Below are 16157 nucleotides of genomic sequence, written 5' to 3'. Positions count from 1 at the left end.
TAAACCGTTTTTAAACCTATGAATTTACCTTTTTAAGCATCGTTGACGGAGCCTGCGTTAACCTGAACATTCACATTGTTGCTTTGTCCAGATTTCAGCTAATAAATAATCAGATTCATCATATTAGGCAATCTCGGTCGGCTCGCTCATGATGTAAGACTGAAGTTTCATTTATTCAAGACAGGCACGTGTTTACAGGTAACTACAGAGTGTGTTTTTATGTCTTCAAATATATTTTTTCATTAATTTGATTTATTTGATGTATATTTTATCATTTGTAGGATCACCTTATACTCTCTGTATCTGTGTCGCAGTTACACACAACGTGAGGTTAGCACTGGCTTTCTTTTTGCTTTCACAATGACAATAAGGTAACAAATGAAACGCCACCCGTAATGTTTCCCTCTGATTTAGCTTTAAATACCTGCTCCTCTCCAACATTTAAACCAGGTTCCTCCTGTCTGCAGTGGCGTCATTGCTGTTTCTTACAGTTATGCAGACCACCCTGACATGCCTTTATCTGGATACAAGTGCTGTGCAAAAGGCCTGAACCACCCTCATTTCTTCCTTTTTTGCGTAGATGTGTTATTAGGTTGGGATAAAGTAAGATTAGGCTGAGATTAGGGTAAAAGTTCAGGAAACTGACTGTAGAGAACATGCCATCCTCTGATGGCTGTAAATCTATGGTGTGTATTTAAACGGCAGCTAAGCCGTTAGTCATGAGCTAAAGAGTGTCTGCAAAGGGAGGTCAGCGGGGACACGTCTGCGTGTGTGTGGGGGGGAGTCACATGTATGTGGCTTATGCTTCATTTAAATGAAGGCTGCCTCTGCACCACAGGCGCTGGATGTACACATTTTATTTCAAACGCACCAGAAAACACCAGCAGCTGCAGTGAAGTACGAGCAAATTAACCTCCAAGTTAAACTGCATAAAAATGTCCAATAAGTCGCCTGTAAATGAGGCATTAAATTTGTCTCCAAGCGTGACATCATTGAGAATGTTGGCATGATTTAACTGAGCTGGTCGGCTCCTGTGATGCTGCTGTGGGCCTGAGCACACAGCAGCATCACAGCAGCATCACAGCAGCATCACAGCAGCACACAGCAGCATCACAGCAGCATCACAGCTCTGTGTCCAGTTCTGAAAATCACAGCAAATCTTTTTTTGCACACATGAAATCAAAAATTTTAAAAAATGAGTGTGTAGGTGTGAACCTGTGAGGGTCTGTGCATCCACGCCTCATACGTGTGTGTGTGTGTGTGTGTGTGCATTGGCCTCAAACTAATGAGGTGGAAGATAAACAGTGAACGTTCCACATCATCAGGGTCATTAGCCAACAGCTAAGGACAGGAGGAGATCTCATTGGATCTGACACACACACACACACACACACACACACACACACACACACACACACACACAGCTGATAACTAACTGGCATAAATAAATCAGAATAGTTTGACAAAAATGAAACAAAATTGCTCAATGAGCTGAAAATGAAAGACAACAATATGAACTCTTTAAACCTTCCTGTCTCAAATCACCGCTGAACATCATCTCCACCCGCTCCACCCTCCCTGCACTCATGATGATGAAAGAATGAGGAAGAACACATTCTCTCAGATAACAGAGTTTTTAGGAGGAAGGATTTTCCAGTGGCTCCATCTGAGAAGTTCAGAGAAGCTATTCTTCTAAAAACGCCGGCCAGGGTGGAGATTTCCGAAAACTCAGTTTTTGCATTTACGCGTGGACGAGGAAAACGGAGAAAACGCAGCGTCAAAGGTGTGCGCCAGACTGTGCGCCACGTTATTGTTTCTCTGAAATAAATTTCTACAATACTGTTACTTGTACTCGCTGCAGTGTTTAAATGCTTACATATACACACACAGTTACCTCCACACATACGACTCGGTTCTGCTTCTATGCCCCAGCCTTGTTTACTATTTCCCACCGAGGCTTCTAGACTTCTGATTGGCCAACATTTCTACACGGTTAGGAATATATCGGCACCTGTTGCTTTGGCATGTTCCTGGCAGCGTTTCCCTTCATTTCTGCGTTTACGTGTGGACGGGACTATTTTTTTTAAAACGAAAACGGAAAATCTCCGTTTTCAAAAATACCCGTGTACGTGTGGACGTAGCCTTAGTTTCTGTGTTTAGATCAGTTTTAGTTAAATGTAAGCAGTATCAGTCTAAATACAATTAGGGAGTGTGTCTTTACATGCCAGAAAAAGGGGCGGAGCCTGGACTGGAATCATGAGCTGCACAAACGTCGCCCAACAAACACGAATGTACCGGACGCCACAGCGTGAGCGTCGCTGTCTTTTTCTCAAAGGGTGCATCCATAAACACAAGCACGTGTCGTACTTCCTCGTAACCTGGGTTAAAGTTTGCTGCTGAGGTCGGAGGAGACTTCCTCGGTGCAGAGGACTGTCTGACAGCGTTGAGACCGGCCCGCTGTCTGCGCCCGTTGTTCTCCTCGGGGCCGAGTATCGACAGCGGTGTCGCCTTCCCCTGTTTGTTCGATACCTCTGTTCTCTGCTTCCTGTCTGTGCGACACCCGACGCCACCACCCCGTGTGTGTGCGTGTCTCAGCGTGTGCGTGTGTCTGATGCCGCAGTATTTGCAGGCAGAGCAGGGGATAAAGTTGCATGTTGTTCTTTTCATGGCAGCGTTTTTCTGAGCGATGGATCCCTGAGAGGATTTAATGTTGGTGGGCATACACGGGCCTCGCTGACCATAAACACGCCGCCTCACCCTGCGGCTGGAGGCAGACGGAGCATCAGCACAAACACTAAATAATCAAACCTGAGCCTCTAACACTCACACGAGTTTAAGCTGCGACAACCGATATTTCAGGCTTTTGGAAATGTTTCTCTCCTCGGCATCATTCCCACTGATCTATGAATCCACCAACCTGTGAGCAGACGTCTCCTTCCCATCTGCACAGCTCTGAGACTGATTTAAACCTGTCTCTTTCATATACAGCGAGCACAGAGCTATGAGGTGGAACGGCTCTGCTGTGCTGCTGAGTTTGGAGAGGAAAAAATAAAGCGTGCCTGTCAATATGACAGATGTGTTCTCTGTGTTGTAGCACCGGAGGGCGAAAGCAGACGCTGTGAAGGACTCTGTTTCTTCGACGTGCCCTTTAAAGTGCAATATTTTGACTGAGGTGACCTCCCCGCCGCCGCCGCCTCAGACACACGCACGCAGCAGCATCAGGATCAGCCTGACCCCCTGCGGCGAGACGATCCTGCCTGTGTTTGTGTGTGTGTGTGTCAATCTGTGTTTACGGTGTGTCGACAGGTATCTCTGCCGGTTAACATCCGAGACTCCGAGAGTGTGTGTGTGTGCGTGTGTGCTCACCCATGCTGTTGGTGGAGCTGCACCACATCAGCAGACAGCCGGTGCACAGCAGGTTGAGCACCCCGAACAGCAGGATCCTCCACGACTGCAAACGACAACAAACAAACAAGAAAGCTGTCAGAGAGCGGCGGCTCAAGCTCCGGGTCGAGGCCCCGCTGAGGCCCCGTCATACCAACAAGCAGTCCTTTAATCAGCATCACATCGACGAGAGGCACGAGGGACTTTACTTCACTCATAGTGCTGAAGAAATGTTTTGAAGCTTTTTACCGACTGGGATGGATCAGTGTGGTTAACCACAGTTAAGTTTATTTGCACACGTGAGGCAAATCTTTTTCGAACATGCAATAATAACAAAAAGGTTCATAAACGAGCAGGAACACCAGCGCTCCTCAGACATCTTTACATCCGGCGAGCAAGGAGCAACGTCAGCTGATCAGAGTCAGGCTTTGATCAGCTGACACTCAGTAAACCAAACAAAACTCAGAGTGACACAAGAGTTTTTTTAAAATACATTTTTTGAGGCTTAGTCACGTCTCAACCACTCACCACAGACGGCTCTCCTCTAACAGGCAATCAGAGCTCCAATCGGACTGGGAGCTGCTGGTTTTGGCTCTTGGACGGAGAGGGTGAGTTTCCCACCTGCAGTCCCGCCGCTCTGAGCTCGGTGAGATTTAAGTAAACGCTCTGAGTGAACGAGGCTTGGCCGTGTGGCAGGACACGCTCGCTGAGGTCTGAATCAGAAACACGAGCCCAGAGGAAGGTCACATTCAGAGCACGGGAGCAGGAAACGGGCTCGGTGATGACAAAGAGCAGCTCTGCCCGTCAGGAACATCTGCAGGGCCGAGCCTCTTATTCCAAACAGAGAAATAAACGAAGCAGAACACCAAGCGTATACAGCGCTGAGCCACGCCTCATTTCTTTAGATTTTGCCTCTAAGGAGCCAGGCTGTCTTGTAATTCTTAAATAGGTCTTGAGAAATAGTTCTCCAGATTATCTGAAGGTATTTTTAAGTTGTTCTCTGGACATTGGCGGCTTTTTCACTCATTTTCACCGCAGTTTCATGTTTGTTAAACCACCTACGACTCATTCAAGCATAAATAGCTTCAAACTCAAAGGATGAATCAGGCTTCCTGATGAACCTTGGCTTCCTGTTAAATCCAGAATTGAATTCAAAATCCTGCTCCTCACATACAAGGTCTTAAATAATCAGGCCCCATCTTATCTTAATGACCTTGTAGTACCATATCACCCTATTAGAGCACTTCGCTCTCGCTCTGCAGGCCTACTTGTTGTTCCTAGAGTATTTAAAAGTAGAATGGGAGGCAGAGCCTTCAGTTTTCAGGCCCCTCTTCTGTGGAACCAGCTTCCAGTTTGGATTCGGGAGACAGAAACTATCTCTACTTTTAAGATTAGGCTTAAAACTTTCCTTTTTGCTAAAGCATATAGTTAGGGCTGGACCAGGTGACCCTGAATCCTCCCTTAGTTATGCTGCAATAGACGTAGGCTGCCGGGGGATTCCCAAGATGCATTGAGTTTTTCCTTTCCAGTCACCTTTCTCACTCACTATGTATTAATAGACCTCTCTGCATTGAATCATATCTGTTATTAACCTCTGTCTCTCTTCCACAGCATGTCTTTTATCCTGTCTTCCTTCTCTCACCCCAACCGGTCGCAGCAGATGGCCCCGCCCCTCCCTGAGCCTGGTTCTGCCGGAGGTTTCTTCCTGTTAAAAGGGAATTTTTCCTTCCCACTGTCGCCAAAGTGCTTGCTCATAGGGGGTCATATGATTGTTGGGTTTTTCTCTGTATCTATGAAGCGCCTTGAGGCGACTTTTGTTGTGATTTGGCGCTATATAAATAAAATTGAATTGAATTGAATTGAATTGTTATGTCTACACACAACTGAGCACCTGTTACCAGCAGGCGTTTCCATTTCTTTAGTAGAATCTATGAAAAATGCCAAAATCTGACATAAAAATAGTATTTTTGCACCAACAAAGTGAAAGAAATTTGCTATTCTATTACTCTTGTTTTCTTCTGCTTGTTTTCTTTTTTCTTTCTCAACAGGTGATCCAGGTGATCGATATGTGCATTTTTTTTCTCTGCTTATTCTGTTGGTTTTTGTTTTTTGCCCTTCTCCCCCGTCCCTCTTCTCAGCTGTTTTTCTTTCCCTCTTTCTTTCTCCCCTTCTTTCCCCCAGTCAAGTCTGTCCCGTATTCAGCAAGTGAAAATAAAATAAACAATAAAAGGTGAATCAAATAGATCATTACGGCAAGGCTGGGATGGTCAGTTTGGTAAAGTAAATCCGTTGGGCATCTTTCTTCGTCTTTAGACAATAATTCTGATGGCAAAAGAGCCAAACGGGACAGGCAATAAAAAAAAAAAAAGAAAAGAAAAAAAATTAGCTGAAAACTTGGCATATGGAGCACAAAAGAAGAATTTCTTCTTCTCCTTTTTATTTACAACAGATCAGAGATGACCTGGACCTTCAGCTGATGGTCTACTGTTGACTGAAGCCTCCTCAGAAATGTCTTGTGGAAGGGCGGCTGTCAGTATTTCCATGTATGTTTGCATGTTTCAATAAATTACTGCATCTATTACACAACACATAAACACATAAAGAAGGGTTGGCTCAAGACTTTTACACAGTACTGTGCTTCTTAGCATTTAATGATACGCACCAGCAGACCCGTACGCAGCATTTCTAAAGACATAAAATAGGCCCTAAAGCAGGCCCTTGTGGAACTCCATATGTCATGGTGGCTCAACTTTACCTGAGAAAGCTACACCAGTGTTAGCTTCTGTCCTCATGTATGGAGTAACGAGGCGACATTAGTGATTACTGGATGTTATTCCCAACAGGAAACCTTTGTGATTTTTTTAAGGGAACATCCAACTTGACTCAAAGAAAATCCTGCTATTAAACCAATGTCTTCCTTCTCTTACCCCAACCAATCACAGCAGATGGCCCCGCCCCTCCCTGAACCTGGTTCTGCTGGAGGTTTCTTCCTGCTAAAAGGGAGTTTTTCCTTCCCACAGTCGCCAAAATGCTTGCACATAGGAGTCATATACATTTTCTCTGTATGGTCTAGCTTACAGTATAAAGCACCTTGAGGCGACTGTTGTGATTTGGCGCTGTATAAATAAAACTGAATTGAGAAGATTTCACTTTTAACAACAGAACAGCTGACCAAAGTGCTGTACAAAAACAAAAAGAGATAAGAGAGCAAGAAAAAAAAGAATAAATCCGTACAGGTGCACAAACTCACACTGGTTTAAAAGCCAAGGAGAAAAGGGATGGAGCTGCCTGACCTCCACAGGCAGCTCGTTCCTCATTATAGGAGCCAACACCGCAAAGGCTCCGTCTCCTCAGGATTTATACAATCGTCTTTGGCCTGGTTAGCTGATCTAAGCTGATCATGGGGCGATCGAGGCTCAAGAGTTGGCAGTTCGTCTTGTAATCGGAAGGTTGCCGGTTCGAGCCCCGGCTCGGACAGCCTCGGTCGTTGTGTCCTTGGGCAAGACACTTCACCCTACTGGTGATGGCCAGAGGGGCCGATGGCGCGATATGGCAGCCTCGCTTCTGTCAGTCTGCCCCAGGGCAGCTGTGGCTACAACTGTAGCCTCCACCAGTGTGTGAATGTGAGAGTGAATGAATAGTGGAATTGTAAAGTGCTTTGAGGGTCTTGAAAAGCGCTATATAAATGCAATCCATTATTATTATTATTATTATTATAAGAGAACTCGACGGTACGTGAGGGTGAAGCTCGCACAAATAAGAAGGGGCAAGAGACGCATTCCTGTTGTCTGCATAAAGCTTTGTTGTTACAATTTGTTTTACAGCCTTTAGTTAACAGTCAACAAAAGAAATTTAACTGCGTCTTCCTACAATGACAAATAAAAGATCTCAATCTTAACCTTAATAAAAAGCACTTAAATCTCTGTGGGTTTTATGGGCAAACACACAAAGGTGACACAACTCCAACAGAGCCCGCAGGTAAACGTTCAGTGTTTTTACTGTGAGTACAGCCCGTTCCCTCAGCCTGGATGTGCAATCAGCAGAATTTTCAATGAAGAGAAAAAACCTTGAGTCCAGGCTGCGTGTCCGTGTGTGTGCGTGCACGCCTGTGTGTGTCAGAGGGGAGAGAAACGAGAAATGGAGCGAGGCGGGCGAGCGACTGTGTGTTTGTGTCCTGGCCTGTCACTTCGTGTTGGAGTCATATGCCGTGGTGGGGAGCGCCGAGTGCTGTGAAATCTACAATTACTGTGGTGTGCTGTGTTATGACAGCGTTGGGGCGTCTGGTGACAGCACTAGCCAGCGACAGGCATGGGAGACCTTCAGTGTGTGTGTGTGTGTGTGAGTGAGTGAGTGAGAGAGAGACAGAGAGTGTGTGCAAACAGAGACAGCACTCGAGCCAAAACACCCCCCCACCTTCGCTTCCCTCCACGTATGCAGGGGAGCGCGCATGGCGGCCACATTGCGATGCTCTGCTGCCCCCGTTTGTCCATCAGCGGCCTCGCCCGGCCGTCCAGCGGCAGCGTGACGATGTGCCAGCATATTGAGGCTACATGTGACACTGGAGTGACAGAGGGTCAGTCGCCAGGTACTGTATTAAAATCCCGAGTCGCTGCTGATGCCAGGCGCATCACGCCATCACCACGTAGCGCCAGGCACATGTGTGTCATCGTGGCGAGCAGAGGTGTGACTCACACCAGTCTCGAGACTTTGTGCAGAGCGGGATTGTGGGATATTTTTTTGTGTGTGGCGAAACCCACCGAGGCTCGCTTTAGGTGGCAATTAAAACACAAGGAGTGACCTCCGATGACCTCGGTGTGGCGCTCAGACCGCGCCGACAGGCCTCGCTGTCTCCAGGGTGGCAGTGTTCTCCTCTCAAAATAAACCCACTTACATAATGAAGCAGCGGCGGCTGCAGACGAGTTTTCCCGCTCGTTTGAAGCCTGCCAGTCTCTCCCTGCCGCCCTGCAGTCGTGTCCTTCCCGATGTCCCCGTTCAGCTTCGTCGGGACGTTTTGCTTTCAGAACGTCGATGCAGCTCCGCAACCCTGTGCTGAGGAAGAACTGCAAGAAGCTTCCACTTCTTCTTCCCAGGTCTAAAGTCTCCTCCTGTGTTGGAGGAGGATCTCATCAGCCTCATTCTCAGTCTCTCCAGCTGGTCTTTGTGGCACAGTGGTCCAGTGGTTAGCGCCGGTGCAACAGACAGTCCAGGGTTTGAATTCGGTCTGAACACATGCACGTTCAGCTAAACTTGTGATTCTAAATTGTCTGTAGGTGTGAATGTGACTGGTTGTCCATCTCTCTTTGTTAGACCTGTGATGGACCAGCGACCTGTCCAGGTGTACCCGCCCCCGTCCCGCCCTGTGTCAGCTGGGATTGGCCCAACCCCCCTCAGCTGACGTTTGGTTCGTTTTCAGTGTCTTCTTCCTGTCATGTGATGTCGTTTGTCTTGACGAAGCTCTGAAGATTTTTTTTTGGTTTTGAAGCCCTTCAGTCTCAGATGCCGTCCGATGGTTATGGGGCTGCAGTCGGCACCAGTAACGGCCTTATATTGGGTCGAGGATCGTCCAGTGTCTCAAAAGACAGCCAATCAGATCCTCCGGCTCAGTGCTGGTGACATTTTTTGGGGTCTTCCACTTGATTCTTTTGTTCCATAACCCTCAGGATCCTTTAAGAAATTCCAAATGACCGTCTTACTGCGTCCCACCTCAGCAGTGATGGCGCGCTGCGAGAGACCCTGTTTATGCAGCCCGACCACGTTCAGGGTTTGTTTACCTTTGCCATCAGGACTACCTGACAGAACATGACAATGAATCCACATTTTTGCACCGATTTAAAGACACGTGGTCCTAAACCTTTGATCACCTGTTTCGATTTAAGTGTTGTTTTCAATAAATTGCTCAAAAAAGTTTCTGTCTCACTCACATTTCTTCTTGTTGCATGTTGAAGCTCTACTTGGAACCTTGTTGAGATCCAACAATGCAAAATATAATTTTTTTGTTGTTGTTGTCATTTTTAAAGTGCTTTTAAACTTTTGATCAGGACTGCACCATCTCTCTGGCCAACTACCATTACATTTGAACTAGCCTGACTTCAGTGCTGCGGATTTTCCTCCATCGTTTTAGAAATCCTTCAGGCAGCACTTCTTTAAGTTCTGCTCCTTGTAAATCCTCGTTTTAACGTAACAGCTGGGAGGAGAGCCGCTGATCGCTGAATGGGGCCATTTTTAACGCTCAGTTTGTCTGATGTCAGGAACTAAAAGAAATGGCTGAGAGCAGAACATACAGCTGGAAGTCTGACAGCAACATAATCACACAGTCACATCCGTTTCTGTAGGCCTGCAGTATTCTCCTGAGCAACAGGTGTCGCCACTCAGACGATCCACCACACATATGAAAGGAAGATTCGAAACTAGAAGCAAAGCCATTAAAAAGTGTTTTTATTTTTAACAGAATGTTTCATCTTTTTGAACATCTGCAGCATGTCGGTCTATAAAAATCTGAATATGTGAGCTTCTGAATGGATGTGTCATTAACACGCTGGTCAAAGGTGACACGATCGTACACTCGCGTCTTGAACCAAGAGGTGCACCACCAACCGAAAAGACATCAAAGCAGCCACTCGCACCGGTGGATGTGATGCCAAATTGGTGACACAGATCCCTTCCATTTAAACCACTGGATACGTCTATTACCTGGTTTGCTGCCTCTTTTTAAAATAAAACTTCTAAACGATTGTCCTGGGTTTCACTGAGCCACACTCACACCTTTACACTGCTTCTCTCCACCACATCTACATCAGGGGTGGGCAATTCTAGGCCTCGAGGGCCGGTGTCCTGCAGGTTTTAGATGTGTCCTTGATCCAACACAGCTGATTTAGATGGCTAAATGACCTCAACATGTCTTGAAGTTCTCCAGAAGCCTGGTAATGAACTAATCATTTGATATAGGTGTGTTGACCCAGGGTGAGATCTAAAACCTGCAGGACACCGGCCCTTCAGGCCTGGAGAGGTCCACCCCTGGTCTACATATTACTCTTTTTCCCTCATCACACACAGCTCGCCGTTTGTGCCTCTTTCACACGAACTCGTAGTCAGACTGGGAGAGCCCGCGCTGACTTTTCCAGTTGGTAACCACCTTTATGTGACTGCTTGGCTGACATTAGGAAACAAAGGCCATCCCCCAGCCGGCGCAGGACGCGTGTTCACTTTGAGGCACATTTAGGCAGCGAGAGTCTGACGCCGACTTCGTTTCACAGACCTAATGTCAGCATTTATGGCATGAACCCTGCAGATTTCAGCGATCAGTAAAAATATCTGCATCGTGCTGATAAAACCTCAAATCAGATGTTGACGAGCTTTATTGCACAAACAGGAGATGTAAGCCGAGACTGGAGGCGAGGCGCTGAGGAAGCACGTCTCAACTTTTGCTGCTTTGAATCGCGTTTGGTCGCTAAGCCGTGTACGACACCGCGTAATCCAATCCCAGGCTCTACGGGGAGGCCGGACCCCCTGCTAGTGCATCACCAAAGTGGATTATAGCACAATAACACACGCACGCACGCGCGCACACACACACACACACACACATTTAATCCTTTCACATTCATTACCATGCCTTCAGTGTTTTTGCTTTTTTTGTCCTGTTCTGGAACATTTTTAGCTCCACATCTGTGCCTGTTTTGTTTTGGCTCTACCTTATTTTTTAATGCACTGTAATTGTATTTTTATTTATAAGCAGGAATCAGTACAAACTCTGCTTCTGCTCCCTGTTTTTATGTTGTTGCTGAATATTTAATTTATGTGTATGGGGGGAAAATCGCAGAAGAAGAACCCTCCCTGGGATTTAAAGTCGTGTTGCAGGAAGGGCGAGAGATGCCGACGAGACGCCTACAGCAGGCGGCGTGAACCGGAGGCTGCAGCAGGAGCCAGAAGCAGGAAAACAAGGCATGAACACAAGCCTCGTGTGCGATGTCTGAAGCACTAACATTTGCACTACACAGCTCCTACCAGAGTTAGCATTTAATTCAAGCTGCTCAGATTTAGGAACTTTCAGACGATCTGAGCTCTCGGAGCGAGGACAGCTGGGTTTCAGTGAGAGTAAACCAAAGGACCACTCAGTATATTTATTCCATGTCACTGTTTTTTTTTAATTTTCATACACTGGCATTATTCTGCTTGTTACAGCTGGAGATGTTTTCACATTTTGTGATGGACTGATCCAACTTTTTCCCGTTCTCCTCCGATACTGCGGCTTTGGGAATCAGTTGACCCCGAGCACTGATCTGATGTGTGTGTTAAAATAATACCGGGGCCAAGTCCTCACCTTTGCCGTGGATCCATGTTTTCAGGCCGTGATGATGATTCAGGCCCGGACGCTAAACGCTCACCTACGAGCCCGGCCTGGCCTTAGAGATAAGCGGAGGAGTTAAAAATAGATCCGCTGCTCCTTCGTGTTGAAAGCGAGCCAGCTGAGGCAGCTCAGGCGTCTGCTTTGGATGCATCCAGAGCGCCTCCCTTTGGAGGTTTTCTGAGGACATCCAGCTGGGAGGAAACCTCGGGGTAGACCCAGAGAAAGAAACCCAAACCTGAGCGTGATAAAAGCGTGTTCCCATTTCTGCTCAGTCTTTCTTTCCCTTTTTATTCTCTGGCTTTTAAACCGCACGACTTCTAATGACTGTTTATTCACTTCATCTTTTAGCTCCACAGCACCTCCCGTTTCAAGTAGAACTGAAACGAAACTTCAGAGTTAAATGTGCCCAGATTTGGTCACCGAGCAGCGATCTCTGCTGGAAACGCCGCTAATAAGTCAGAGGTGGTGGAAACCTCACGGGGTTGATGGAGGGTTGTTTTAAAGGCCTGGAGTTTGGTGTTAAAGGATTATCTGGATCCAGACCGAGCGTGGACATCGACCAAATGAAGTGACAGGCTGACGACGATCACCCACAGAGACTAGCCGCCTCCTGGTGTGGGTGATCCTGGTGAGTGCGTGCCATTTGCTTTTACAGCCTGTGATTTGGTCATTCGAGGGCGAGTAGGAGTGACACAGGAGACTTCAAATTAAAAACACATAATATATCCACACATCCTTTAATCTGATGACCTCTTCACTCAATTCAGCACATACATGCAGACTTTGGGAATCTACAGGGATCTCCCTCTTTTTCACACAGACTGTTCACCTACATCAGCCACAGCTGAAGTAAATATCACTCAGACGGAGCACAAACACAAACTCAAAGGTTTCACTGCCAAAAATCTCGCTCCTGTGTGTTCATATGTTCATAGAAATGAAACCTTACACTCAAAGTAAGCCCGATCTGCGATAAGGTGTGTGTGGTATTCCCAGTGAGTTTTTACCATTGCAGTTAAAACACCCAGCGCTGCATGTTCATATAAAACAACTTTCAGTCTTTTTTTTTAATCTACGGGTCTTTATGATGTCAGAGAGAGAGACTCATGTGCAGAAGCCCCACCCACCTGCTTTTCAAACCTTATTTTTCCAAAAGCAGCCAATCAGAAGAAAGTCTTTGGAGGAAGGAGGAGCTAAAGCAGCTTGTTTCACACTGGATGAACTGAGGGTGCCGTATAAGAAAAATTATTCTGAGCTGTTAATCATGCAGAGCTCACCACAGGGCTGTTTTTACCTGCCACGGCTCATCTAGTGTGGAACAAATAATAAAAGCTGGTTTCTGAACAGATTTTGAAACTGCACAGAGTCACAGGTTGACTCATCAAAGTTTGAGGGAAAGGTTTGCTACTAAAATCCTAAATTCTGCTTGGTTTAATCTTTCAATCAGAGGGAATATCCTAAACTTTAACCGAAAAGCAGCAGCAAAACAGATGACAGCAGGAAGCAGATGAATGGAGGCTCTGCCGGCGCTCCGAGGACCTTTAACGAGCTAAAGAACGTGAAATTGAATGACGGTGTTTTCCTCTGAGAGTTTCATCCCTGCTGGAACACGGTGACCTTTCAGGAAAACAGGATTACAGGAGGTGTTTGGGCTGGGCTCGGCGTATGACACGCAGCGTCTAACCAGCTTATCGGGATTATAACGTGAGGATCCTTCAGATGATCGCCGCTCAGTGAAAACGAGAGGAGGCCAAACAACCAAACCTGGAGAGGACACGACATGTTTCATCACTTACTCGTCTGTCTGAGGACACCAGCCTGAACTCCTGCAGAAGCTTCCCAAAGATGGATCTGTGCGTCTTCCTGAACGGGTGAATAGTCCCCTGAAAATTCAAAGCACACAAGGAAGAGCCATCAGAAGCAAAATAAAAGCCCTCGGTCCGGCTGTCAGTGAAATTAAACTACGATCAGGTCCAGAAGAGCGGCAGGCAAACATTGACCTACACCACCACCATGTGGTCGCGTGTTGTAGCACATTTATTTCAGCTTCCTGATAACCTGAAGAACAACTTTATTCTAAGTTTGTAACACTGAAGGAAAATAAATCACAGTGAAGTCAGCTCAGTTTTCCATCCTGGGTCAGATCCACGAAGCCCACTCTGATCTTCATGGGCTGGACGAGTGAAACTTTGCCTTCTGTCAGTGTAAACAAGTTTAATTACACATTTAAAATCCCTGCTACATGTTAATAAAACAAAAAACACACATCTCAGCTTTTCTTCATGAGACACAGATTTGCTGTAGAAAATGGAAAAATGTCTTTTTGTAAAATGTTAATTCTAACATTTAATTGTTTATCGGTCACTTTGGTGCAGTACGAATCAGCCATGAGCTCTTTATCAGCAGGAAAGCAGTAAAACGCCTGAAAATACAGTTCAAAGTTCAGACGCCCTGCTTTACATTTTCCAAAGCTTGGAGACATTTTCCAGGGAAATGTGCAGAGACGGGCTGACAGATTCATGCAGGGAAACAGTTTATGATTAAAAGTGTCACAGCAGCACACGATGACTGCCTGGCCAAAGCAGCACTCACATTAGAGGCACTGAGAGCGATCAGACCAGGGTTTCAGCTAAAATTCTGCGGCTTTTAAAGAAGACAGAAATGTTTTGAGGTGACACCAAATTAAGTCTAACAGTTTTCAGCTTTTCGATGTCGTCAGATGACGACTAATAACTCTGTAAAACCCAAGCGTATACTTAAAAACAGCTGAAACCCAGAAAAACAACACTGCAGAAACTTTACCCCAAAGAGTATGTTCATTTAAATATTTTATATTTGCATTTTTCTGACAAATGACTGTTTTGCATCACACATGAAAGCCTTAATTAAAGCTTTGCCTGGCTTCTTTCTACAAATCCTTTGTTCCAGTTTCACACTGGAGAGAATTTCTCTCTCTCTGTGGCCAACCCTCCACTCCTCTGAGTTTGACTGTGTTTGAGCCCACGTGGACCATTGGAGACATAAGAGAGAAACTATGACTGTGAAACCTGAGGAAACTCACCAGGACGTAGGTGTCGTGCTCGTGCTTCTTCCTGTGCATCGGGACGTCTGTGGACGACAAAAATCAGTCAGTGTGTTACAGCACAACTACAGAAGGACTTAAAAGTGTGATTACAGCCTTATAGGACAGAAACGTTTGTCCCGTCTCAGGTTTTCCAGGTTTCCAGCTTTTGATTGACTGGGTCACAGCTGATGTGGTCCTCGATGCCATGCACCATCACTAGTTCTCAGAAGAACTACATTTTAAGCTGGAGCACATTTTTCTGCTTTGCAGCCTCCGTTAACTCATCAGAGCTGCACATAAACCAGTTCTCCACCTGCTGCAGGTGCTGATCCTTCATCTTGTAGCAAAGAGACAGTCAGGTCAGCCACAGCAATCTAACCAGGGCTTTCCACAGATCAGGTCCCTTCCATTGTTCGGCAAAAGGGTGTTTTTGATCCAAGTGGTTGACAATTTTAAAGATTTATCTGATTATTCATAAGAGGTCCAAACCGATATTAACACACTGAGCATGTTTCAGCTGATTTCACATCAACCACGAGACAGCAGGACATAAAAAGATTCTTCCATCCACTGTCTCCTCCAGCTTCTCCATCTAAAAGGAACTAGTTTCCTATAAAATACCTGCACACATACTTCACAGGTGTAGTGAGCAGATATTAGTGAGTCTTTCTTTAACAATAAGATGAAATGGAGCAGTTACCATCAGGTTCTGCTGACTCCAGCAGACAGGTGGCCCTAACCCTAGAGTGTGAGCCTGTCGCCTTTACAGATGTGCTGGTTGTTGCTGGATCCACCAAGAAGGACCAAAAGAGTCACGTTAGGCTGATTATTTAGCAGCAACACGGGAGCCGGCGAAGGACTCCTGCTTCACCCTTTTCCATTAAAGGAGAGGAAGCAGGAATGGTGGAGGAGTGCAAATACGCCGTTTAAACGTTAAACTGCTTTCTACGAACTGATTATCCGGATACAGCCCTCACCAAAAAAAAGACGACAGGTCTAACTGACTGAAACCGACCGTTAGCCACGGTGCTAGTGTCGTTTCAGCCGGTAAACAGCCGGTAACTAGTCGGTAAACTCCGGAGCAGCTGATTGAATACGTGTTGTTAGCCGTTAGCCTGCTAGCATAACAAACCTGAATCCTTGATGTTGAGGACATCCACCGACACCATGTCCGGTTTATCCAGCGGCCCCACCTTCCTCTCCGTCACCCCGGACGGCACCACGTCCGGCTTCGGGCCGAACTTTCTCGGGTAAAAGTCCCCGGCATTGTGATAAGATAGACCCGAGGACGTGGACATCATTCCGTCCATCGCCATTTTGGACTTCCTGTTCCCATCAGTCTGTTCTTTCTTTTGGTTGCGC

At 46.3% G+C, this 16157-nt stretch overlaps 1 protein-coding gene across 1 annotated transcript in view; it reads right to left on the bottom strand.

The window, feature by feature from the left end:
* Positions 1-16157, bottom strand: part of slc30a6 (solute carrier family 30 member 6) — a 57608-nt gene extending 41451 nt beyond the window's left edge. Inside the window, exons 1-4 of the mRNA XM_084947626.1 lie at positions 15928-16157; positions 14793-14839; positions 13528-13614; positions 3367-3451 (exon numbers count right to left, since the gene is read on the bottom strand). Of these exons, the coding sequence (XP_084803752.1) occupies positions 3367-3451; positions 13528-13614; positions 14793-14839; positions 15928-16111 (403 nt within the window). The 5' untranslated portion in view covers positions 16112-16157. The remainder of the gene's footprint in view (positions 1-3366; positions 3452-13527; positions 13615-14792; positions 14840-15927) is intronic.

Source organism: Perissodus microlepis, chromosome 13 (assembly GCF_051167445.1).
Source record: "Perissodus microlepis isolate ML-2025 ecotype Zambia chromosome 13, ASM5116744v1, whole genome shotgun sequence".
NCBI lineage: Eukaryota > Metazoa > Chordata > Actinopteri > Cichliformes > Cichlidae > Perissodus > Perissodus microlepis.
The sequence above is the reverse complement of the archived record's forward strand: the minus strand, read 5'-3'. Positions and strand labels throughout refer to the sequence as shown.